This window comes from Gastrolobium bilobum, unplaced genomic scaffold, assembly GCF_033153095.1.
Source record: "Gastrolobium bilobum isolate Gb01-03AN ecotype WA unplaced genomic scaffold, APGP_CSIRO_Gbil_v1 utg500, whole genome shotgun sequence".
NCBI classification, from domain to species: domain Eukaryota; kingdom Viridiplantae; phylum Streptophyta; class Magnoliopsida; order Fabales; family Fabaceae; genus Gastrolobium; species Gastrolobium bilobum.
This window is the reverse complement of record NW_026896335.1, coordinates 916,181-942,221: the sequence shown is the minus strand read 5'-3', so window position 1 is coordinate 942,221 and position 26,041 is coordinate 916,181. Positions and strand designations below refer to the sequence as shown.

Below are 26,041 nucleotides of genomic sequence, written 5' to 3'. Positions count from 1 at the left end.
AATCGAATAGAAAACAAACAATTCCATATTCATGTATTTTTTTCTCTTGCAATAACAATTCATGTAATGGTGTGTTTAATAAACTTAAAATTTAGCCCAAAAAACTGTACTCACTGGACAATCTATAGCAAAATTACTGCAGCAGTGGAGCTTCCTGAGGCAAGTACTCAGACTCCACTAACTTCCCAAATATATTTTGCCGACTTTAGGGATTTCTTCTCACTGGAGTCTGACAACGGCTGGCAACTTGTCTCCGCCATTTGTGTATTGAAATCTGCCAAGCAACAAAGGAGGTAGTTTATGAATCTATCCAACTGTAAATATGCATGTCAAATTGCCAATTTTGAAGCTATTGCATTATACGGAATAAAGCACAAGGGCTAGATCATTACAGCTGGAAAGCCACCATAATCCCCAGGCTCTTTGATGTCCTTGGTTACACAACTTGCCGCAGCCAACCGAACCTGAAAATGCTTTGTAATCAGATATCTTCTCAACCCTAAGCTCCCAATTTCCAGAAAGTAAAAACAGTACATCAGCAAAAGATTTTATAAGTTTTTGCAAGGAATTCCAAGTTGTATTGACACCATAAAGCTGCAAATTATTCCCCCTTGCAGACTACTCAGATGAGAGAACAGGCATTTATCAAGGGCTTTAGAACTTCAGATTAACCAACATGCAATGAAAGTTCGCTAATTCTTTACTAATCACTAGCCATCCTCAATGCAACAAGGAAATGAGAGGTTAGCCTTATAATACCAAGGAAATAAATACATGCCTTTGATATAATGGATACGTGATCTCTGACAGCTACCCTTCCTCCCATAGTCACATAATCTCCTATGCTGAACACACCAGACAAAGTAGAAATTCTTGAGAATTTCAAAAGCCTCAGCAGGAAATTCAGTTCTGATATGAACTTGACCAGTTAAGTCAAAACTAAAACTCACTACTAAGAGCACAATAATGAAGATAACATACTTTGCTGAACCTGCAATCCCAACTTGTCCACAAAGCATACAATTCTTCCCGATAACTACATTATGGCCAATCTGTAAAACCAATCAGAACAAAAGAACACAGCCTTTTTGTTTTCTTTTTATTTTGAAAAAGCTAAATACCCAAATGTTAACCTGAACTAAATTATCTATCTTCGAATTGTCCCCAATAACTGTATCTCTCCAGCTGCATAACCAATGAGCAAGAAAAATTAGTAACAAAGCTGATAACGGTTCCAAGTGAAAATCAAAATTTAAACACATTTTAACACAATTAAGCTAAAAAGAAAATGATAAAAGCCATCAAACCACTAACCTGCCCCTGTCAATGCATGTATTTGCACCAATTTCCACATGGTTCCCTATTATTACATTCAACATCTGACAGATTTAAGCAAGAGATGGATATTATATTTAGTACAACCTACGCAAGCTGAAAGGTAAATATGGAATACTATATTTTGAAAAAAAAAAAAAAGCCTGTCAAAATATACAGTTTAAAATCAAATTACAATAAGGCATATTTCCAACCTGAGGCTTCTTTATCATATTACCATCACCGTCCACATAAAATCCAAACCCTACATATCAAATACATTATTGTTATTATCAGACAAGAACTGATCCTACAAAACACATCTCCAGAGAGAAAGTAGTCTATTTAAATGTGCATGAATCAGCTATTCAATACTAAGCATCATCTGGTGCAAAAGGTTAAACATCTCTGACCAATAATTGTTTAAGGCTATATAATAAGTTCCGTACTAAGACTTTTATTCTTTCTTAAAGTGTACTTGACTATATAAAACAAGCAGGCTTAAAAACCCAGCTTTACCATCTTGACCAATGCAGACTCCATTGTGGATTACACATGAATCACCTATACAGCAATTACTAAGCGCAACATTAAACCTGAAAAAGTATTGTAGTATCAAAACCACATTAGTACAAATACAAATTCTTTTGCATCAGACATAAGTTTAATTTAAAAATCCGCAGATATGAGTATTTAGACATAAGCATACATGCGAACTTGCATACAAATAATGAAGAGACAGAGCATCCTTCGGAATTGAATTACAAATAAATAACCTCCATCTATTAATTCCAAATTAGCATGATGTAAGTCTCCCAATAATGAAAGTAGTTAATATTTTATACCTACAACAGCATATTGTTGGTATTTTTTACAGTCAGCTTCTACCTTCTATAATAACATAAGCCTTCAGTGCAGAGTGTCAGTTAGAGCTAAAAAAGCATCCAAGTCTGTTACAAAATTAATGGCTAAAAGCAATATTAAAGAGGAGCATCTAAGGTGAGAGCTTAAAAGCAAAATGACAACTTTTTCAAGCAATGGTATTGACGGGACAGAGTTGCATAGCTTTGTTAAAGAGAGAAAGGAAAGTGTACCCTATCTTTGTTGAATGAGAAATTGTAACAGAAGGCCCAACAATAGTTCCAGAGCCAATACGAACATTTGGACCAACAACAGATTCTGAATGAACTACAGCTCCAACCTCTACAAGTGCTGTAGAGTCAATGCAAGCTGACTCATGGAAAGTGCCACCCCCATTATGCCATTTCTGAAAATTATCACGGAAAGGCCCACAACCATCCTCTAATCTTGAAACACAAGACAATCGCAAAAGGAAATCAATACTTTTTTTTTTTAAAAGGAAAAAAAGCATCAAGAAGCGTATAGAATGATAATTCACCTGAAGAAGAAGCAGAAAATATGGAGAAATGACGAGGAGAAGCGAGAAAATAGAGCAAGTTTGCATTTCGATTGAAATTGAGAAAAGGGGATGACGCGGAACAAGCAAAGCCAAATACCCTCTTCCCAGCCATAGTTATCGCGGAACAATTACTAGGTTAAGTACAAGGATCCGTCAATGGTTAGATCGGGGCTCCGTCCAACTTGGGTCGATTAAAACGGTTGATTCGTATTTGGGATTCAGTGGGCCAGTGTCAATGTATTTCTTTCGGGCCATAGGGCTTTTGTGCTATTCTCCCCATTCATTCGCCCACTATCTTCAAGATCCCAAAAAAAGTATTATTTTGGGCATTAAAATGGGAGAAATAAAATAGTTATCTTTATGTTATGTCGTAGAAATAAGATCGAGCAAGTGGGTAAGAGAAAAGAGAAAAAAGAAAAAGTGAGATCTACTCATCTTTTGTGTGTACAAAAAATTTAGTTATTTCATGCAAAACTAGATAAATATAACCCTTAAAATGGGGTCAGTTATATTTACTATTAGATAAATGGAAGATTTTATACTTGAGAAAGGTTATACTTATTACATATTTTGCATACTACCTCTTACTACCAAATCTTAATCGTTGATTTTCGCCAATATAACGGTTATAATTAATTAGAAATTAATAATTAATTAATAAGTATGACCTTATAAATTACAACCGTTAGATTTAGTAATAAGAGGTAGTAAGAAAAATAAGTAGTAAATATAACCTTCCCATTATACTTACCACCAATTAGGGGTGTGCAAAAAAACTGGTTGACTTGCCCTGCCCTTGATCCGACCTTGACCTGACCCATAAATACCTATATTTTTTGAATTAGTTTAAATACTGACCCACTTTTATTTGGGTCAGTTTTAGACCTGACTTGTTTTAATATTGACCCATTGACCCAAAACTTGACTCATACCCATTATGTGAAAAAAAAAGAAAATCACAATTACATTAAAAGAAAAGTTTTAACGTAAACCTATCACGTCAAAAAAATTTATGGAAAATATTTTCATAAAAAAATTTCGCAAAAATTTTTGACGAAAAATATTTTCATCAAAATTTGTGATTAAAAACATTTCTGTACAAAAATTTGACGAAAATTTTTGTATATCAAATTTTTTTACAGAATCTAAATTTGTCAAAATATTTCACAGAAAAATATATTCATCAAAAATTTCGACGAAACACATTTCCATCGAAAATTTTTGACGGAAAAAAATTTCATCAAAATTCTTTACAGATTTCAAATTTCGGCGAAAGTTTTCGACGGAAAAATTTTGGTTAATTTTTTGACAAAAAAAAATTTCGTCGGAATTTTTATCAAAACACATTTCCTTCGAAAAATTTCGACTAAATATTTTTGTGAAGTTTTTTGATAAAAAATATTTCCATCAAAATTTTCAACGGAACACATTTCTGTAAAAAAAATTCGTAAAAATTTTTGACAAAAAATATTTCGTTAAAAAATTTTGACGGAAAAAATATTCTATCAAAATTCTTTAGAGAATCTAAATTTCGTCGAAAGTTTCATTTCCCTCGAAAAAATTTTTGTCGAAATTTTCGCCAGAACACATTCCCATCGAAATTTTGAATGAAAAATATTTCGTCAAAATTTTTGACTTAATTCTCTTTTCATTTAAAACATTTGATGGAAGAAATCATTTTCTTCAAAACTTTTGACGAAAACTAAATTTCGATAGAAAATTTATTTTTGTAAAAATTTTCATTAGAGAAAAAATTTCGTCGCTTTTCGAAAAAAAATATTCCGATGAAAAAATAATTTTGTGACGAAATTTTCGTCGTTTGCAACGTAGAAATTTCGACGAAATTTTGTGAGGAAACCAAGTCAAAAACGGGTCAGGTCAGATTTGACCACTTCAGAAACCAAGTCAGGTCAGATCCGATCCAGTTCTGAACTAGTTCAACAAAATCCAAACCAAGTCAGACCTGACTTATATCAAATTAAAGTGGGTCGGGTCAAAATACCTGACCTATAAAAACCAAGTTGGGTCGAGTCGGATAAAAACCTGACCCGACCTGACCCATGCACAGCCTTACCACCAATTAAGTTTATCGCCTTTTATTACCTATCTTTTCTATCGCCTCTTTCCATAATTCAATTGTAAGTATAACATTTTCTTTTGTGAAAAAATGTAAAAAATAAAAGTATTCAAAGGTCAGAATATTTTTCTTCATCCTCCTTACAACATCGAGTGTGGAAGTTTGCATCAGCATTGTATGTGGCAATAAAATAAAAAACACACATTATTAGATATCAGGATCAAGAGTGGAAGTGGGAAAGAAACAGTTGTTATTTTTTCGCAAAAGCTTAACCACAACATTATTCTATGCCTCGCCTTGTTTGCTATTTTGCCTTTACAAAATTTGCAGTGATGTATTGATCAAAAAATTGTGATTTGAATTGCAGACTAAAATCCACTTTTTTCAATGATAATTTGATAGTAGTCTTTTCATTTGCAAGGATTAGTGAATAAAAAATCGCATAAATGACAAAAAAAATAAAGAAAAAAAGGAAAAAATCAAAACCTCAATTCTAAGAAATAGTGTAGACCGAGAAATTTGGATTCTTTTTTAATTTTCATTTCATGTAACAATGATTTGGTTTGCAAACCCAAAGAGAGGGGATCATAATAAATTTTTATCGAACTAATATAGTTTGTCAATGATTGAATCTTCTTATAAATAAAATGAATAGCTGTAAGAAAATGAATAAGGAAATTATACAAAATTATAAAATACAAATAATAACGTCACGATTCAAATTTAAATGCAAATAATAAAATGATAATTCAAATCGAATTATTGCAAATAGTAACGTCATCCTATAATTCAAATGTCCATATGATCCTAGTCAGATTCTAGTCATCCTATAATTCAAGTGTAGATATAATCCTAGTTAGATCTTAGTCATCTTATAATTCAAATTGTGATTCGAATTGCATAAATGACAAAAAAAATTAAGAAAATAAACAAAAGGGAAAAAAAGGGAAAAAACTGAAACCCCAATTCTATGAAATGGTGGAGAGTGGAGACCGAGAAATTTGGATTCTTTTTTAATCTTCTTTTTGTGTAAAAGTGATTTGGTTTGCAAAGCCAAAAAGGGGATCGTAATAGAATTTTTACCGAACTGGTGTAATTTGTCCTTGATCGAATCTTCCTATATATACAAATGAATAGCTGTACAGAAATGAATAAAGCAGCTATACAAAATTACAAAATACAAATAGTAATGTCATGATTCAAATCTAAACGTAAATACAAATAATAACATGATAATTCAAATCTAAACATAAATGTAAATAGTAATGTCATCCTATAATTCAAATGCTGATATGATACTACTCAGATTCTAGTCATCCTATAATTCAAATACAGATAAGATTCTAGTTAGATCTTAGTCATCCTATAATTCAAATTGTGATTCGAATACATGATGCGCTGACACTTCAAAAGTCCCGACGCGTAGGGGTGTGCAAAATAACTAAAAAACTGAATCGAACCATGAACCGAATTAAACTGCCCTTAAAATAACTGGTTTTTAAAAATCAGTTTATGAACCGAACCGATTTTTAAAGAACTAGTTCATATACCGAACCGATTTTTAGAACCAATTTTGAACCGAACCGAACCATTTTCGAATCAAACCAAATTGATTTTTATAACTTTATTTTTAAATTTCTAAACTTTTTTTCAAAATAGGATCGACCCGAACCGATTCCGAACTAAACTGAATCACTTCCGAACCACTTTTGAACCGAACCAAACCATTTTCGAACTGAACATTTAAACCAATTCGATTCGGTTTTTCAAAAAATGATCAAAGTTTGTGTTGCTTTGCCTTTTTAGTTCCAATTATTAGATTCGTTGGATTACCATTTTATTGAGTTTAATATAAAAATTTGAAATATCCTATGTTTCTTTGCAAAATTGATAGATATTGTAAGTTTAACTTTACTTTTTGTTAAATTATTACATATTAAATATAATATACACTACATAAATCAAAAATGTTATTCAATATTAAAACGTGTCCTAACGTGTTAACATTTAATATTTTTTTTTAAATATTCCAATCGGTTCATCGCTTTGCGACTAGTCCGATTCGAGGCGGGTCCAGGATTAAGGCTTTAAACCCCTTCCAAAGGTAGTACTGGAGGGGATCGAACACATGCTTTCACCATCACCTGCTCAGCTCTCATGCGCCAAATGAGCTACCACCATTTGGTAAATTTAAATTTAATATTTTTTTAGAATTAACATATATGCAGATATGTCATGTTGTGTCCCGTGTCAGTATTGGTGCAACATATATTCGAATTGCATAAATGACAAAAAAAAAAATTAAGAAAAAAAAGGGGAAAAAACCGAAACCCCAATTCTACAAATGGTTGAGGCTGAAAAATTTGAATTATTTTTTAATCTTTTTTTTGCGTAACAATGATTTGGTTTGAAAACCCAAAGAGTGGGGATCGTAACATAATTTTTACCGAACTGATCTAATTTGTCCTTGGTTGAATCTTCTTATAAATACATATGAATAGCTGTACAAAAATGAGTAAAGCAGCTATACAAAATACAAATAGTAATGTCATGATTTAAATCTAAACTTAAATGCAAATAATAACATGATGACTCAAATTAATTTGAACATAAATGTAAATAGTAACATTATCCTATAATTCAAATGCAGATATGATTATATTTAAATCCTAGTCATTCTATAATTCAAATTGTGATTCGAATTGCATAAATGACAAAAAAATAATAAAGAAAAACAAACAGAAGGAAAAAATTGAAACCCCAATTCTACGAAATGGTTGAGACTGAGAAATTTGTATTCTTTTTTAATCTTCTTTTTGCGTAACAATGTTTTAGATTGCAAACCCAAAAAGAGGGGATCGTAATACAAATTTTATTGAACTGATTTAATTTGTCATTGATTGAATCTTCCTATAAATACAAATGAAGAGCTATAAGGAAATGAATAAGATTATAAGACAGCTATACAAAATTACAAAATATAATTAGTAATCTCATGATTCAAATCTAAACTTAAATGCAAATAATAACATGATGATTCAAATCAAACATAAATACAAATAGTAATATCATCCTATAATTCAAATGTGATATGATCCTAGTCATCCTATAATTCAAATACAAATATGATCCTAGTCGTCCTATAATTCAAATGTCTAGGATCTGACTAGGATCATATTTGCATTTGAATTATAGGATCTGACTAGGATCATATCCTAACAAATCGAGAGAGGATGGGAGAAGAAGAGTGAAAAATTAAAATTATAAGGATTGGTTGTTGGGCATTGAATCTAATACTAATTTAACGACGATTAATTTGATTGTAAATATGATAAATTTAACTGGACTTCATTTTCTTGAAAGAATATGGAAATGGATCCTCTAATGTGAAAAAAAAACATGACATGGTCATGTGAGAAGATTACAACCATACAAAAGTAAATCAACGGTTATGATTTTATAACTACCTATTTTAATATATTTTCTCTCTCCTCCTTTATTACCATTGATCTACCTTTGTATGGTTATGATTTCCCACATGACATGATCATGTGATTTTTCACATTAGAGGATCTAGATCCAAAGAATATAATGAACCAAGGAAAAAAGGGTATATAAATTACAAAGCAAAACTATATAAGGAATAAAAGAAGCTATGTAAAGAAGTATATAAAGCTCTTTTTCCATATTTATTCATTTTCCCTAAATAAAATTTGTCTGTTTGTGGATGTATAAATTAATCATGTCACTTATTGGGGGCCTATGACTTAGCTTGCATTATCAAACATTACCTAATATATTCAGTAAAATAAAACAGATTCAAGTCTTGAAAAAATTCATTTAAAAGATAAGTTATAAGTCTCCTCTTGCAAAGCTTTATCTACTATAGACCGCCTTAGATTGTAATTTTTTATTAAAATAAAATAAAATAAAAATTTAATAAATTAGTTACTAAAATAAGTTTTTTTCATTTATTTTTAATAATTTTTTATAGATGTTGAAAATTTGTTAAACTTAAATAAGCTGTTAAACCTAACATTGACCTTTTGAATTTTTCAGGTTAGTTTTATAATTTAACTTATATAATCCCTGTTGAATAGACCAAACTTAAAATATTTATATAGACTCGATTTATTTCAACTAAACCTGACGAATATTGCCCAGCCTATTTTACACTCTATTTGCTTGTGATTTTTTTATAATACTACTAGCTATGTCAATGCCACTATGCTCTGGTGAAATTGGTTCTGAAACCAATTGGCAGTTCCCCCCCCCCCCCCCCCCCCCCCCCCCCCCCCCCCTTCCTCTCATCATCAGTGACATGTCTTGCTTATCTATTATACTTTGATTTTATTCATTGATTTTATTTTAACAGTCTGTTTCTCACACAATGATTGGAGCTTACGGGTCAACCGAAGAATTTATTTCTGTTTTCATTTTTTTTTCCGAAAATACTCCGATTGGTTTATCCATAGTTATCAGTATCTTATGATACATGATACGATATGATACGATACGATTCACAAGCCAAGTAATATGTATCGTGAGGTGTATCAGAAATGGATTTGTATCGAACGATATTATACTGCGTCGTACGATACGATAAGTGTATCTTAGATATAAAAATTAAATCAAAATTTGCAATTTTTAATATTAAAAATAAAAATAAAGATTTGATTTGATTTATAATTTAAATTAAAAAAAAGCTAAAAGGATCTTTTTTGGAAGAGAATAATTGATTAGTAATGATAGTGATAATAGTGATAATATTAGTATTAATGATTGATAAATAGAAAAATAATTGATTTGTACTCTAGTTACTTATGTATTTTGCTTATTGTATCTTTTTGGAGTTTGATTTATATGATATCAATTATATTATATATTTTTAAATTTTTTATTATATTTAAGTATCTTATGATTCATCATACAATACAAAAAATCCTTCAATTGCAATTCAATAACCTTGGGTTCATTGCTTATGACTAATCCGATTCTGGTGATTCAAACTTTGAACAACTTCACTGTATTAGAGACGACGATCGAACACATGCATCCACCCCCTGCTTAGATTTCCTGTCGCAACTGAGGTACCATAGTTTGTTTTTCGGTTTCAGTTTTCATTTTTAAACCCTAAATTTTGTATGCAATTTACTCAGTATCTAATTTCTTTGCTTCCTTAGTGCAGTATTCAAATCTAAAAACCAGAAGTACACGCAGAAACATTTTCCTGTGAACAAAGCTAGTTGGTTGAAGTCCAACCATGCCTTTGTCATAGTTCTTTGTCTTTGATCAGTTTGAATTAATCACCAGTTTAGCAGCTTCTCGGGAATTGTGACGTCTTTTTTCTAAGCAGAAGAATGCTGAAAGAAGAAATATTGAAATTGGATTGCCAACTTATTCAGAATCAGAAGGAAAAAGAAAAGAAAAGAATGATTCATTCTCTAATGGTTTCCAAATCCATTCAATTCTTCCTTCTTCTTTGTTCTCTTGCTTCTCTTTCAGAGGTTGCCTTTGCCGACCCTCCATATGAAATTTGTTCCACAAGCAGCAACTACGAAAATGGAAGTTCCTTTCAAAACAATCTAAACAATCTCCTCTTCTCTTTACCCTCCAATGCTTCAATCTCCAAATCCTATAATACTTCTTTTGGGGTTGCCTCAGATAGAGTATATGGCCTCTACATGTGCCTCGACTATGTTTCAAATGAAACTTGCAAGAATTGCTTAGCCACGGCAATAGAGGACATCGTCAAACTCTGCCCTCAAGCAGAAGAAGCAGTTGTATGGGAGGAGGTATGCCAATTACGTTATTCCAATAACAATTTCATGGGTAGGTTGAATGTCACAGGTAACATTGGCAAAGATAATCAACAGAATATTTCAGAACCAGAGAAATTCCAATATGCTGTGAATAAGATATTGAGTAATATCACTGATATGGCATCTTTTAATGTTTCGGCAAACATGTATGCTACTGGAGAAGTCCCTTTTGAAGATAAAATCATATATGCCTTAGTGCAGTGCAGCAGAGATTTATCAGCCAATGATTGCAATAGTTGCCTGCAAAGTGCCATAAAAGATATACCAGGTTGTTGCTATGGCTCCATCGGTGCAAGAGTTCTGAGTCGTAGCTGTTATTTGAGATATGAGTTTTATCCGTTTTATCTTGGTGCATCAGAAACCACACCACAGGTTCTTCATCCGGCAGTTACCAAAGAAGTAAGCATTTCAAGTCACTTCAAGTTTTAACAATGGTCTAAAACATATTATAGGCAACAATCATTCAAAGCTGCATTCGATTGATCCTTTCCTTTATGCAGACAGTTCAAGCAAGATATGGATGATTACAGGCATTATAGTTGTGGTGGGCTTGGCGACAATATTTTCCATTTGCTGCGTATACTTTTTCAGGAATAAAAGGAATAAGCAAAGTAAGATTTTATTGGAAGGTCTGTTCAGGTTTCTAAATTCTTTTCTTCTCCTAACTCATTTTGTTGTTTTGTCTTTAGGTAAGAATTGGATAGACAATCATCTAATGAACCTTCAGAACTTTTGTCAGCGGAGTAAATCATCACTTCATCACCAGAATATTCGAGAAAGAAATGACAAAATATATGAGAACCTCCCTTATATTGATCTTGATTCTCTTTGTGTGGCTACTCAAAATTTTTCTGATTTAAATAAGCTTGGACAAGGTGGCTTTGGTCCTGTTTACAAGGTAAATAAAATTCAAGTTAAAAGTTCACCCTTTCTTACATGAATGTTTTCTAAAATTCACCCGTTAATTTTTTTTTTTTTGAAGGGTATACTTGTTAATGGCCGGGAAGTAGCAATCAAGAGGCTCTCAACTTGCTCTGTGCAGGGATCAGAGGAATTCATAAACGAGGTTCAGCTGATAAATAAACTTCAACACAAAAATATTGTAAAGCTTCTGGGATTTTGTGTAGATGGAGAAGAGAAGCTTCTTGTTTATGAATTTTTGCCGAATGGTAGCCTTGAAGATGTCCTTTTTGGTACGTATATTCTTTCCTCCTCCTTTTTAAGGATGGAACAACCAATTTGATTGGAATAAAATTCAACAATTAAAAATTAGATTGATAATAACATTCATTTTACAATTCATGGGGAACTTCATATTTACATTTTTGTGCATGTGGAATATGGATAGATCAAGAGCAACGTGCACGGCTGGATTGGACCAAACGCCTCGATATAATAAGTGGAATAGCAAAGGGGATTCTTTATCTTCATGAAGATTCTCGACTTAAAATAATTCATAGAGATCTAAAAGCAAGTAATGTGTTGTTGGACCATGACATGAATCCAAAAATCTCAGACTTTGGAATGGCAAGGATATTTGCTGGAAGTGAAGGTGAAGCTAACACTGTTACATTAGTTGGCACATAGTAAGCACTTATTTCCTTGCATGAAAATTTCCCCTTAACGTATATATTTACTTGCTTAAATTAATTTAGTTCCAATTTGAAGTGGATATATGGCTCCAGAATATGCAATGGAGGGATTATATTCCATAAAATCTGATGTGTTCGGCTTTGGAGTACTATTACTTGAGATCATTACGGGGACACGTAATGCGGGTTTCGATCACTCTAGAAGCAATCCCAGCCTTCTATCATACGTAAGTGTCTACCTCAAAATCTGCTAAATGTGTGAAAATTGTTTTCTTAACATGATGAATCATTAACCCCCAAGGGTAGCTCAGTTGGCAGCTGAGCTCCCAAGGGATTGCTTGGGGAAGGGATCAAATCTTGCCTCAAGCAGTTTCTTGGAAAATCTTTGGGGGCCAGAGGATAAGTCAAAAATCTTCGGTTGGGGAATTAGTCTCGTCCTTTCTCCGGTTGCGAAGCTTAGTGCACCCACTGTTACAATGAGGGGCTAGCCCAAACGGGCCGTACCCCGAGGACATGGTGCCCGGAGAAGGTTGAATGGGGATACCTCCTGGCAATGTACCAAAAAAAAAAAAAAACACGATGAATCATTTTGTAGGCATGGCATCTATGGAATGAGGGAAAGGGGACGGAGTTAAAGGATCCTTTGTTATTGGATTCATGCTCCGAAGATCAGTTTTTGAGACTCATGAGTATTGGACTGCTATGTGTTCAAGAAGATGCATCTGATAGGCCAACCATGTCTAGGGTTGTTTTGATGTTGAGGAATGAATCATCATCGCTTGGCCAACCAGAACGGCCACCTTTCTCGGTAGGGAGATTCAGAGCTAATGATCTTAATGACCCACATTGCCAAGATTGCTCAGTCAATTTCTTGACTGTTTCTGATATTATATTGCCCCGGTGAATGTTTTACTATTTGGATTTACTTGTAAAATAAATGTTTATGTATTGATATAATTCAATTACAATAAGAGCTGTTTGATACAAGGTATTATTTTGGTTGCTCGGGAAAGTAGTATCGAGAAACTTTTATTTCCACGTTTGGTACAAATAAAAGGTAAATATTTTCTGAGAAAATTTTATTCCCTGAATTTTATTTTACACTATCGATTGAAAATACCAACTTCCACATGCTATTTTTTTTCCCCACTCACTGGGAAAGCATTCACACATTTGTCAGTCAAAAATACCCTCATGAGCCCTAAAAACGTATGACTTCATCTTTCCATGGTGTTGTTCCACACAAAGTTGGATTTGTTGGTTCAATGTTATACTTATCAGGCTTGGAGTTGATATTGGTGGATGATATGAAGATCGAGGAGTTCAGAACTTGAGATGTAATTTGTTCTCTTATTTATGTCGCAATTCTTCCATGAAAGCAAGCACTTCTCTTCAAATTGCCACTGCCCTGTTTGGTCTTCTTCCTCTTGATTCTGAAACATTGCTGCAGATTAAATCTAGTCTTCCGGCTTATTCTAGTAAATCTGTTTCTGAAGATGCTGGAAACCTAGTCTTTCACATGAATTGAAGTAGATGGGGGATATGGGATGGCACAACAAGAGGATGACAGTTTAGTACAAAAAACACGATATGGGAGTATTCAAGAAAAAGATGAACAGTGTGCAGAATAGTCACCGAGTAAAGAAGTCGCTGATTTGCATTGTACTCATGTGTAAGTGTAGTTACAAATTATGAGGTTATTTTTTTGTAAATTCATCTCATATTTCTAAAAATATTTTATTATTAACCAAACATACGTTCACAAAACTTACCAAATAGTTTTTTCATAAAATTTTAAGAAAACTAATATTCGTACCATTTTTTCAGTAATCAATACCAAACATACCCTGACGGGTAAGATATAAGATTTCTACTTTATCTTTGTAAGTTATAAAATAAATTTTGGTTTCATTTGTTTCACACCATTTTCATGGATTTTTGACCCAAAAAATGTGAATTTCAAAAAAATCCACGTGTTTAGTTCATTGACCAAATATTTTACCAAACTAATGCAGGAAGACTTATTTCAGGTGGTTATGCGTTTAGTCACGTATCTTACACATGCGCGTTTCTGATAAATCTGAACCCGTTTGTACTAGATACGTGTCTGAACACGTCTGTATCATGTACGCGTTTCTGACAAGACTAACGAGTACAATACTAAGATGCGTCATATTCAGGCACGTATTTTGTGGCATAGTCGCGTCACAGTCAGAAATGCGCACCTGGTACAAACGTGTTTAGACACGTACCTGGTACAGACGTGATCAGATTTGTCAGAAATGCGTATGTGTCAGATGTGCGACTAAACGCGTAATCACCTGAAACGCATTTTTTTGCATTGGTCCGATAAAATATTTCGTCAACAAAGGTAAATTTTTTTAAAATTTACATGTATTAGGTCAAAAACCCCATTTTCATTCATAAATGAGACAAAAATTGTACAAGAGTGAGAAGACGTCAGTTTGTCACTTCCGAAATTAGTGAATATTGTAAAAAAAAAAATTAAATAAATTTACAAGTTGCTAATCCCAACAACTCTCGTTTGGTGAAGCTGGATCAGGCTACTATGTTGGTTCTTGAATATATACTTCCATCCGATATTGAGTTATTAGTTCGATTGAACTGTTGACCTGAGTTAACATATGAAGAGCTATATTTTATATATAAAAATATGTAAATACATGTAAAAATTTATCATGCAAAGCTATAAATATATATAATTTTGTAGGAATAAAAAAAAAGTTATATTCATAATCACATATACAATATAAGAAATAAACAAAAAAAAAAGGAAAATTCAAAATATGAAGTAACCACATATGACTTCTCTACCAAATATCTGTTAAGAATGGTACGAGGGAGTCCAAAACTCTTGGCAAGGGATACATCCATGGGCCAAGCGATAAACCACAATAAGTGGGCCAACACTACATCTCAACCCAAAATCTTAAGGCTGTAGGTTTATGGGTCTTTTTGCACTTATATGGTCATCACTTGGTCTATGTTATTGTCTAGCCTATGTGAAACTTACTTCACCACCACTCACTCACACTTATCTCAACCCAAAATATTAAGACTGTAGGTTTATGGGTCTTTTTGCACTTATATGGTCATCATTTGGTCTATGTTATTGTCTAGCCTATGTGGAACTTACTTCACCACCACTCACTCACACGTGATTATTTCCAACATCCTCCCTCAAGTGTGAGGCCCAATATCATTCTTACTCTAAGGTCAACTTCTGTGGAAGTCTTTTTTTTTCTCTTTAAATATTAGGGTCACACTAGACTTCTGCAGATGCCTTCCAAACACTTGGCCCAGATCGTTGGCTCTAATACCACTGTTGGGAATGGAACGAGGGACCCCAAAACCCTTTGCAAAGGATACATTCACCAATGAGCCAAATGACAAACCATAATAAGTGAACCGACACCACATCTTAACCCAAAACCTTAAGGCTGCAGCTGCAGGTTTATGGGTCTTTCACACTTATATTGTCATCATTTGGTCTATGTCTAGTCTATGTGGTACTTCTTTACAACTCATACTTGATTATTTTCAACAATATTCTCAAATAATCATGTTTAATAATTGAGAAAAGTGTTTGTCATTTTAAATGACAGAAAGTTATATCATTTTAAGAGAGATACAGACACAGAAAATTTGAATTTTAAATTAAAAAAACCATCCACTTTCTCTCTCCCATGATTTCCGTTTTTCTGTGTCTATCTCTCTCCTAAAATGACATAACTTATGTCATTTAAAATGACAAACACCAAACCCTTAATAATTATAAGATATTTATCAACATATAGTTTTTTTTATAAAAAATACATGACATGTCGATTTTGATGAACCGACTGAGCCACCAGTTTTGATAAAATCCGACGAATTCGAATCGAATTTCATCGAGCCTAATATATGACTTGTCCGAAACTAGACTTGAACTTGTTAGATGACCAGGCCGATTTAAGTCGTATATGATAACACTACATCCATATGCCAATCTCACTTGTGGGCCCATCAAGACTCACGATGACATCTTAGTCTCGTTCAAGCGGACTAAATTATATCAAATTAGTAAATAATTTTAAAATTATATTATTTTGACAAATATTTAAATTGTATTATAATAATAATAAAAAGTCCAAATATTTGATATATTTCAAGTATTCCAACTGTTTTAAATTTTTGCCTCTTACTTCTCCCGATTTCTAATAGATCGGTTGAAAATAAAATAATAGTAAGATATTGATTAATCGTAAAAAAAAAAATGAAATTATAGCAATTATAAATTATCACTTACCCAATTTAAATGATATTAAATATTTAAATATTTATAAAAAAATCATAAAATTGTAGTTATTGTTAATAATTTTGATATTTTTGAATTTATACAAATTACAAATCATAATTATTTATAGACATTATTATTTGACTCATAAATTTAATATTAATTTAATAACACCACAATTGATCGAGCATGTTTATTAGCGACACAACACGAAAGGTTGATGATGAGCATATTTATGTCTATTTTAAATTTTAAATATAGAATTTAATGTAATATGAGCTGATTGAGTTTTGTATTTAATATAATGAAAACTGGTTGAGAGTTGGTTACATGTTGTCGCCATATTTATGTCTATTTTGAATTTTGAATTTAAAACTTAATATAATAAGAGCTTATTATGTTTTTTATTTAACATAATAAGAGCTGATTGCGAGTTGGTTTAGTTACGTGTTGTCGCCAATTCAAATTCATTTATAATTTGTAATTTTTGAGCCTATTTATAGTCAATATTTCAATGAAATTAGCAAGAGTGTAGATATCAAAAAGTAAATATGCTCTAAATTACATTAAATTCTAAATCAAAATGAAATGCTCTAAATTAAATTCAAAATTTAAATTTAAAATTCAATATTCAATTTATATAACAACAACCTCCTATATAAACCACATTAAAAATTGGGAAAAGTATGTGTAATTTAAAATGATGGTCTTTACCTAAAAAAAAAAAATGATGGTCTTTTAAGAGATAGATAAAAATAGATCATGGGAGAGAAAGAGGAAAAAGAAAAAAAAAAAAGACCCTGCTCTCTCTCTCGTGATTTATTTTTATTTTTCTTTTAAAATGATTTAACTTTCTGAACACACATATTTTCCTAAATAATTTACCGCATCCATATGAGGATTTGGTTAAGCTGTGGAGGTTGTGCCATAAAAAGTCTTAAAATGGATAGTCGGAAAAAATTAGCAGGGCTAAGCCCAAAGTTATGTGAATTTCTCAAATTCTATGTATAGAAAAGTATCAAATACGATATCAACATACATGTGTATATTTGATTAATGCGTGTTATGCTCGAGTATTCATGGAGTAGATCTGATGGTGATGGCTGCAAGAAATTCTTCTGTGTGTTATTTGACTCATAATTATACAAATTAGAAATCATAATTATTTATGAGAGAAGGATATTGTAATAACCAAGTTGTGTTACTACTATATTACTACAAATCAATCTCACCGTTAGATCGATTGTGTTTATCCAACAGTTATATTTATTTTTATCTTTGTATGGTTATGATTTCTTAAATTTAATATTTTATATTTATTTCTACCTTTGTATAGTTATGATTTTATATATTTAATGCTTTCACTTTAAATATGGAGAATTATAACCATACAAAGATGAAAATAAATATAACTGTTGGATCAACATAATTGATCTAACGATGATGTTGATTGGTAGTAACATGATAGTAACACAATTTGATTGTTACAATATCATTTCCCTTATTTATATACTACTTATTATTTGACTCATAAATTTAATGTTAATTTAATAACAACACAATTGATCGAGCATGTTTGTTAAGAGAACATTTTCAGTACTATTGTCATATTAGGTAGTTGATACTACTCTCATTCAAAATAAAATTACAAATTATATATTCTCGAAATACATAAATATAATATTAAGTTGTTGTATTTTTTTTTCTCTCGTTAAAAAACATGTCAAGACAGATGTTATATTCTTATCGGTGGAACATCGGTATTACGGTATATTAGATTTTTTTGGTTTATTAGAGGCGGTCATGTGACAACACGAAAGGAAGAATTGGCACCTTATATTTTTTGATTAGGGTGAAATCGAAATCCCTCTTATACATTCTATAAACATATTGTGTAAGGAAGAATTATTACCTTGCGTTTTTTGATTCGGGCCGGTGAAATTCCTCTTATACAGGAAGACGGTCAAAAGTCTTCAAAAGAATTTAGGGTTTTTCTCTTATACATGCGCAAGCTGGATAGTATATCGTAAACACACAACATAATTAGGGTAGTAAATAATTAAGAAATAACCACATGAGGTGAGTTTCTGCCCTAGCAGCCCTATCAAGAATATTTTCTCTATTCCATCTTAAAGTTTCAAATTAAAGTTGCATTAGTCTTGCAATCAGATCTAAAAAAAATTAGCACAATTCTTTCTGAAAAAGAAAGTATTGGAAGATTAGTTCAGCAACTTCATAATACAACTAAGGTTAATAATAATTTAGATTCTTTTAATTTTGATGACATAGTAGTACTATATTGTGACGATTTTTTAAAATAATAAATCTAGACTTCATTGAAGTACTAATTCTATATAATATACAGAGTAAATATCATTTTTAGTCCTCAGTAAATTTTATAATACCCGATTTAGTCCCTAGCAAATAAAAAGGCTATTCGTAGTCTCTAAAAAATTCAAAGTGGACCCATTTTAGTTATTTTGAGAGACTAATGTGAGTCTTTTTTGAATTTATGAGAGACCACGATTTCAACTAAATGAGTCCATTTTAAATTTTTTAAGGACCACAAATAATCTTTTTATTTATTAAGGATTAAAATAGGTATCGTAAAATTTGCTAAGGAGGAAAAATAATATTTACTCTAATATATATGACTTAATGGCTACAGTAGTCAAGAGATGCCTTCTCCATATTCTTTAAATCAAGCCTCATCAATCTTGGCCGCCCTATGATGTGACTGAAATCAAAGGATGAAACCTAAATTATTAACAAGTATATTATATCAAGGATTTATTATTTGTATTGTTACTCTATATAACATTTGGTACTGTCAACTAAATTTTTTTTAAAAGAAAATGGAAATATTATTTGTATTTGTTACTGTATATATCGTTTTAATTGTGATAAAGAAAGTTTGACTTCAAAATTAATTGTAAAAAATAAATATAATATAATTATTTCTATATTTATATGATTATGATTCTTTATATTTAATGTTTTCATATTATAAAACGATGTAGTATTATATGACTGCATCAATGCTTAGGTGCAATACATATCACAAATCCTTATATCAAATGGCAAAAAGAAAGACTAGTAACTAGCAATCAAAGTTGTTGGATCAATATGTAACGTGCATCGTTTGACCCATTTTTTGTATTATGTATAGTGAATTGTATCAAATCATAATTTAAATCGCAAATCAAGTTTTTATTTTTTTTATTATATTAAAAATTAAAGATTTTGATTTGATTTTTGTATTGTATGATACATTTATTATATCATATCATATTATATCGTTCAATATAAACTCCTTTCTTATATATATTGTTGGAATTGTGAATCATATATTACCGTGTATCGTAAGATATCCATCGCTATGCTAGCAATAAGTTTGGGAGAGATCACGAGAAAAATAATAATAATAATAATAACAACGTTAACCAGCTTTGTGTTGAGCCAAGGATCTCGTGGTTCCAGCGATTTTCTGCTCAAGATTTCTCAAAACTATCAATAGTCAGTACTTAATTCCAGTCAATATCAATTTCAAGAATGGAAATTTCCATGCTTTTTCTAACCCAGTTGTGAGAGGTAAATCTCCATTCCATTATTAAGAATATCAATGCTTCAAAAGTCAGAATATCTTAACTAACCTGCTCCAATATAATTGTCGTCTTTTGGCCGAAAAGGTGATTGATGTGATATTGGGATAATGGACAAAGATAGACCTTCAGCTATGCTTTTGTTCATCATTTTTATGTTATCTATCCACAGCGTTTTTGGTGCAGACCTTATTGATATCTATTGTCCGAAAGAATTCCCATTTTACACCACCAATAGTTCATTCCACAGTAACCTCAAGCTTCTTCTGGGGTTGTTGTCCTCCGACACCGCTTCAGAGGCAGGTTTCTATAACACATCTATAGGAGAAGGGCCAGACCAAGTGTATGGACAAGCACTCTGCAGAGGGGACATCACTAACTCCACAGTTTGCAAGGAATGCATTGAGAAAGCAAGCCAAGATATAATGAATCGGTGCACCAGTGAAGACGCAATGATATGGTATGAACTTTGCCAAGTTCGGTACTCCTTTCAGATGTTTATATCAAGGATGGTTTATACTGGAAAGTATCCACCGCATAATGATCAGGAGAAGAATGTCTCAGATCCTATTGGATTTGATAAATTCTTGACTTACTTAATGAACAATCTCTCATATGAGGCTGCTTTTATTCCTGCTAAGAACATGTTTGCAGCTGGGGAAATTGACTTCTCTGGGACGAAGACAATTTATGGACTAGTCCAGTGTACCAGGGACATTTCTGAAACAGACTGTAGTAGTTGTTTGAGTTCTGCATTAACGGACCTTACTGCATGCTGTTCCTACCGGGAAGGAGGGATGATTGTTAGTAGGACTTGCAATATGAGGTTCGAATCGTCTGAGTTCTTTAATACTTCATCAGCATACCCGTTGATTTACCCAACTTCCAAAGGTAAGGTTATTAAATCTGACAATTTGCATCTATACATCAAAGAAATTATTCATACTTTTCAGTTTCACTGCTTGCTTTTAAATCCTATTTCAAAAATATCCCAAAGTTGACTAATAGATTAATTTTTGTTCAAGTTTAATCTTAATATATTTTGTTCCTATTTGTTTATTCACATTTCATGAATAATAATTTAAGAAAATTGAAATTAAAAGTAGTTAATGAGGGGTGTGAAATTAGGATTGTAGCATCATCCTAATTTCATCCATCATGTCAAAAAGAAATTGATAGAAGCTTGTTTCAATTTACAAGGAAGAGGGAAATGGAAGCCCTGGATGTTTGTGTTGACTATATGTGGGTCAATTTTGACATTAGCAGTTCTTATTGGGCTGTGCACTGTTTGCTTCTGGCGAAAAAAGGATACAGACAGAGGTGAACTTCTATAATTGTAATTCATTTTCATAAAATCCATACAAGAACTGCAACCCTCAGTTCTCTTTTATTTCTTTTCTTTTTGTGTCTTTAACTATAAAATGAAACAGATGAAGAAAAAAGCGAAATGAATCGATTACAAGAGTTAGCTAGCCCCAAGAATGTAGAAATTACACAAGAAGGTGACTTGATTAGTTCTGATGAACTGTTCATGAAGTTCGCAACAGTTAAGGCCGCTACTGATGACTTTTCTGATACAAATAAGCTGGGATATGGAGGGTTTGGTGCAGTGTACAAGGTAATATAATCCACTAGAGTTCTTTTAGTGCCTGGTTAACAGTCATGTCATCATGTTGGATTTTGGAATTCAAATTGCAGGGTGTTCTGCCAGATGGTAATGAAATAGCAGTTAAAAGATTATCAACAAAGTCTTGGCAAGGAATAGAGGAATTCAAAAATGAGGTCAAACTACTTGCCAAACTTCAACATAGGAATTTGGTGAGGCTGTTTGGCTGAGTCTTAGAGGGAGAGGAAAAGCTACTCATATATGAATTCATGTCAAACAAAAGCCTTGATCAATTTATCTCTGGTTTGTTCGGTTTCTTACCTTTTCATAAACCTTCCACATGTATCGTTGATTGGTTTTACACAAGATAACATTCAATTGACCCTGGTTCTTTATTATTCAAGATCCACAAAAACGTTCCAAACTTGATTGGAAGACATGCTATGGCATTATCAGCAGCATAGCCAGAGGACTGCTTTATCTTCACAAGGAGTCTCGGCTTAAAATCATTCACAGAGACCTAAAGCCAAGCAATGTGTTGTTGGACCATGAACTAGTTGCTAAAATATCAGATTTTGGCATGGCCAGGATATTTTCTGAGAATCAGAATGCAGCAAACACGAAAAGAGTTGTGGGAACATAGTAAGGCAAAACTTTCACCCTTGTTTAATTTTCTGTTATTGCCATAATATTTTATGTGACATGCTATTTTTCATGAACTGAACTAATGAACCTATGCTGACGTACAAAATAGTGGATATATGGCTCCAGAGTATGCAATGGAGGGTTTGTTCTCCGTTAAATCTGATGTCTTCAGCTATGGTGTGATCTTGCTCGAAATCATCAGCGGCAAAAAAAATAGCGGCTCTTACTTCACTGAAATTGCTCAGACACTGCTGGCATATGTAATTTCATGAATCAAACACTTGATTTACTTGTTAGTAAATCCTCAATTGTAGTATATATAACTTTTTTTAATTCAAACTATGACAGGCATGGCGGCTGTGGAATGAAGGGAAAGAATTGGAATTTGTGGATCCTGTGTTATTGGAATCATGTCTTTCCAATGATGTTCTAAGGTGCATGCACATTGGGCTTCTGTGTGTGCAGGAAGATCCTGAACTCAGGCCCACCATGTCAGATGTGGTGGTTCTCCTAGGAAGTGAATCAATTGCTCTTCCCCAACCAAGATAACCAGCATTTTCTATGGGCAGGGTGCTTCATAGCGATTCATCTACGCCAACAAATCCTTCCATTAATGAGATTATTTTGTCTAGTACTTTGCCACGTTGATATCACATTTTGTTACAACCTAGGGGTGCTACAATGCATTATTGACAGTAGCATAGAAATTGGGACATGTTTTATGAACTGTGTATACTCTAGGTGTGTACTTGTTACGTGAGATTTTCCACTCGTACATAGAACTTTTAGGAGCTTGCTGTTTTGTAGCTTTAAAATACGTCAACAACAGTATAGAGACCTGATTGCATCCAGATCCGTACACGTTTTCACTTTAATCTTAACTCACGATTTTCTATATAACATGTTGAACTTTCTTCTTTTCTTTTCTTTTGTATTTTGTTTAAACTTTTCCAGTTTCCAATACGTTATAATCGAAATAAATCAACCGAGAAAATGAAACAAACACCACCGTCATCAGTGCCTACCAACTGGACCTAAAGACCCTTCTCGGTTCCTTATCTTCCAATGGTACCGGCAACACCGAATTCTACAACACCACCGTCGCCGGAAGATCCCCTCAGACACGGTGTTTGGACCTTTCATGTGCAGGGGTGATGTGCCCTCTCAGTTATGTCGACAATGCGTGGTGAACGCAACCCAGCAACTGCGCTCACAGTGCTCAATGTCCAAAAAGGCAGTGATATGGTACGATGAGTGCATGGTTCGTCTTTCTTTTCCACTGTGGGCACAAGGCCTCTCCTTGCCCATCTCTGATAGATTTAAGAGTAAACTCTCTTTTTAGTCCCTGGCAATATCTACGAAGTCCTTTTCAGTTCCTGTCAATAAAAAAGGACCAAATTGGTCCCTGAAAATACAAGAAAAGGGCCACTCTACATATTTGAGAGTTGACATAAGGACTAACATGGCCCTATTTTTGTAATTTCAGGGACCAATTTGGTCTTTTTTTACTGCCAGGACTAAAAAGGACTTCGTAAATATTTACAGGGACTAAAAATGGTGTTTACTTTAAATTTAAAGAAATGAATTATGCATGTGATTATAAAATATCAAATAATAATAAATCAAAGTTATGGTTGTGTGTATCTTCTTGAATCATTACAAAATCGGCGGAAAATGGAAAAAAAAATGAGAAAATAAGATGCTATGGTCTTTCTCTCCGGGATTTTTCTCAACATAAACCTAGCCAATTATCCAGAAAAGAGTTGTGTCTATCGGGTCCATTCATCATAAAAAATTAGGGTCACGCTAAAATCTATATTGCTGCCCAATTAGGCCCATTTGGAAGATAATTGTTGATCTTTTATGAGAAAAACAAACATCAGAAACAATATTGTGCAACAGCTTATTTTATTCTGGCTAATGAACTTGTTTTTAAATACAAAACTGAGCTCATGCGGTTGCTACTAACCAGCTGATTTTGTTGGTCCACAAAATCAGCAACAAACTAACAAAGCAATAACAGTAAAATGAAGTAAACAAACTCCTAAACAAAAGACTAATCAATTTAAAAAACAACTAATTAACTCCTAAAAAATAGGACATCAACAGCAGCCTTGAAACACCAACATTCTCCTCCTGGATCAAGTGTTGCACACTCCTAGCTTCTCCCTGAGAAATTCAAATCGACTAACATGAAATGACTTGGTGAATATATCTGCAATTTGATTTTCTGAACTGCAGTACATCAGCTTCACTTCTCCAGCCTTCTGCACTTCTCTCAAAAAATAATACTTGATCTTAAAATGCTTTGTTCTTCCATGAAATACTGGATTCTGTGAAATAGCTAGAGCAGCTTGATTATCCACAAATACTTCTATGCCTTCTTTTTGCTCCAAATGCAGGTCATCCATCAGCTTCTTCAACCATAATGCTTGGTTTACAGCTGCAGTAGCTGCAATGAACTCAGCTTCTGCAGTTAATTGGGCCACTATTTCCTGCTTCTTTGAACACCAAGAAAAACAAGCTGACCCAAATGTAAAACAATAACCCGAAGTACTTTTCATATCATCCACTGATCCAGCCCAGTCACTGTCAGAATACCATTGCAACTTAAACTTCTGAATTCTGCAGAATTTGATTCCATATGAAAGAGTACCTTTCAAGTACCTTAACACCCTTTTTGCAGCTACCATATGCAGTTCACTTGGACAATTAAGAAACCTAGACAAGACACTTACGGTAAACATAATGTCTGGCCTAGTTGCAGTGAGATACATAAGGCAGCCAATTAAACTCCTATAAACTCTTTCATCTGCAGATTCCGATTCATCTTTCTTTTGAAACTTTTCCTTTTGACCCATTGGAGTACTTACACTCTTGCACTCCTCCATGTTGAATATTTTCAGAATCTCCTTCAAGTACTTCTTTTGATAGATAAAAATTTCATTTTCAGTTTGTCTAACCTCCATCCCCAAAAAATATGACATCTCACCAAGATTAGTCATTTCAAACGTTTTCATCATTTCCCTTTTGAATGTAGTAATATGAGAATTATTACTCCCTGTTACCAGCATATCATCCACGTAAAGAGACACCACCACTAAGTCAGATGCTAACTTCTTGACATATAAAGTGGATTCACTAAGACTTTTTATGAAACCCAAACCCAGCAAGTGCTCATCCATCTTGTTGTACCATGCTCTAGGAGCTTGCTTCAAACCATAGAGAGCTTTTCTCAGCAAATAAACCTTCTCCTCCTGATCTGGTGTGACAAAGCCTTCTGGCTGCTCAACATAAATCTCCTCTAGCAACTCTCCATTCAAAAAAGCAGATTTCACATCTAACTGATACACTTTCCATCCTTGTTGAGCTGCCAAGGCAAGAATCATTCTAATTGTATCTAGTCTTGCAACCAGAGCAAAGGTTTCTGAGAAATCAACTCCCCAAACCTGTGCATATCCCTTCACCACTAACCTGGCTTTATGCTTATTCACTGAGCCATCAGGATTGAGTTTGGTCCTGAAAACCCATTTTACTCCAATCACTTTCCTGTCCTCAGGTCTTTCTATTAGCTCCCATGTCTGATTTTTTTCTATCATAGCCAACTCTTCCTTCATAGCATTCATCCACCTCTGATCACTTTTAGCTTCCTCATAACTTGAAGGT

The 26,041-nt window shown here is 33.0% G+C and overlaps 2 protein-coding genes and 1 pseudogene across 2 annotated transcripts; 2 read left to right on the top strand and 1 right to left on the bottom strand.

Moving 5' to 3' along the window:
- Positions 1–9: 9 nt before the first annotated feature.
- LOC133299189 (probable UDP-3-O-acylglucosamine N-acyltransferase 2, mitochondrial) lies at positions 10–2,846 on the bottom strand. The gene is made up of 10 exons (XM_061498631.1): positions 2,714–2,846; positions 2,409–2,616; positions 1,834–1,910; positions 1,530–1,579; positions 1,315–1,379; positions 1,134–1,185; positions 982–1,052; positions 779–845; positions 393–464; positions 10–274 (listed from the first exon to the last, which is right to left on the bottom strand). The coding sequence occupies exons 1-10, from the start codon at positions 2,844–2,846 to the stop codon at positions 206–208; spliced, it is 864 nt and encodes a 287-aa protein (XP_061354615.1). The 3' UTR covers positions 10–205.
- A 7,397-nt stretch (positions 2,847–10,243) lies between these two features.
- On the top strand, positions 10,244–13,129 carry LOC133299188 (cysteine-rich receptor-like protein kinase 10). The gene is made up of 7 exons (XM_061498630.1): positions 10,244–11,055; positions 11,138–11,244; positions 11,410–11,531; positions 11,616–11,826; positions 11,988–12,219; positions 12,302–12,452; positions 12,821–13,129. Exons 1-7 carry the CDS (start codon positions 10,244–10,246, stop codon positions 13,127–13,129), a joined length of 1,944 nt encoding a protein of 647 aa, XP_061354614.1.
- A 7,105-nt stretch (positions 13,130–20,234) lies between these two features.
- Positions 20,235–23,023, top strand: LOC133299187 (cysteine-rich receptor-like protein kinase 44; annotated as a pseudogene).
- The last annotated feature ends 3,018 nt before the right edge of the window (positions 23,024–26,041 follow it).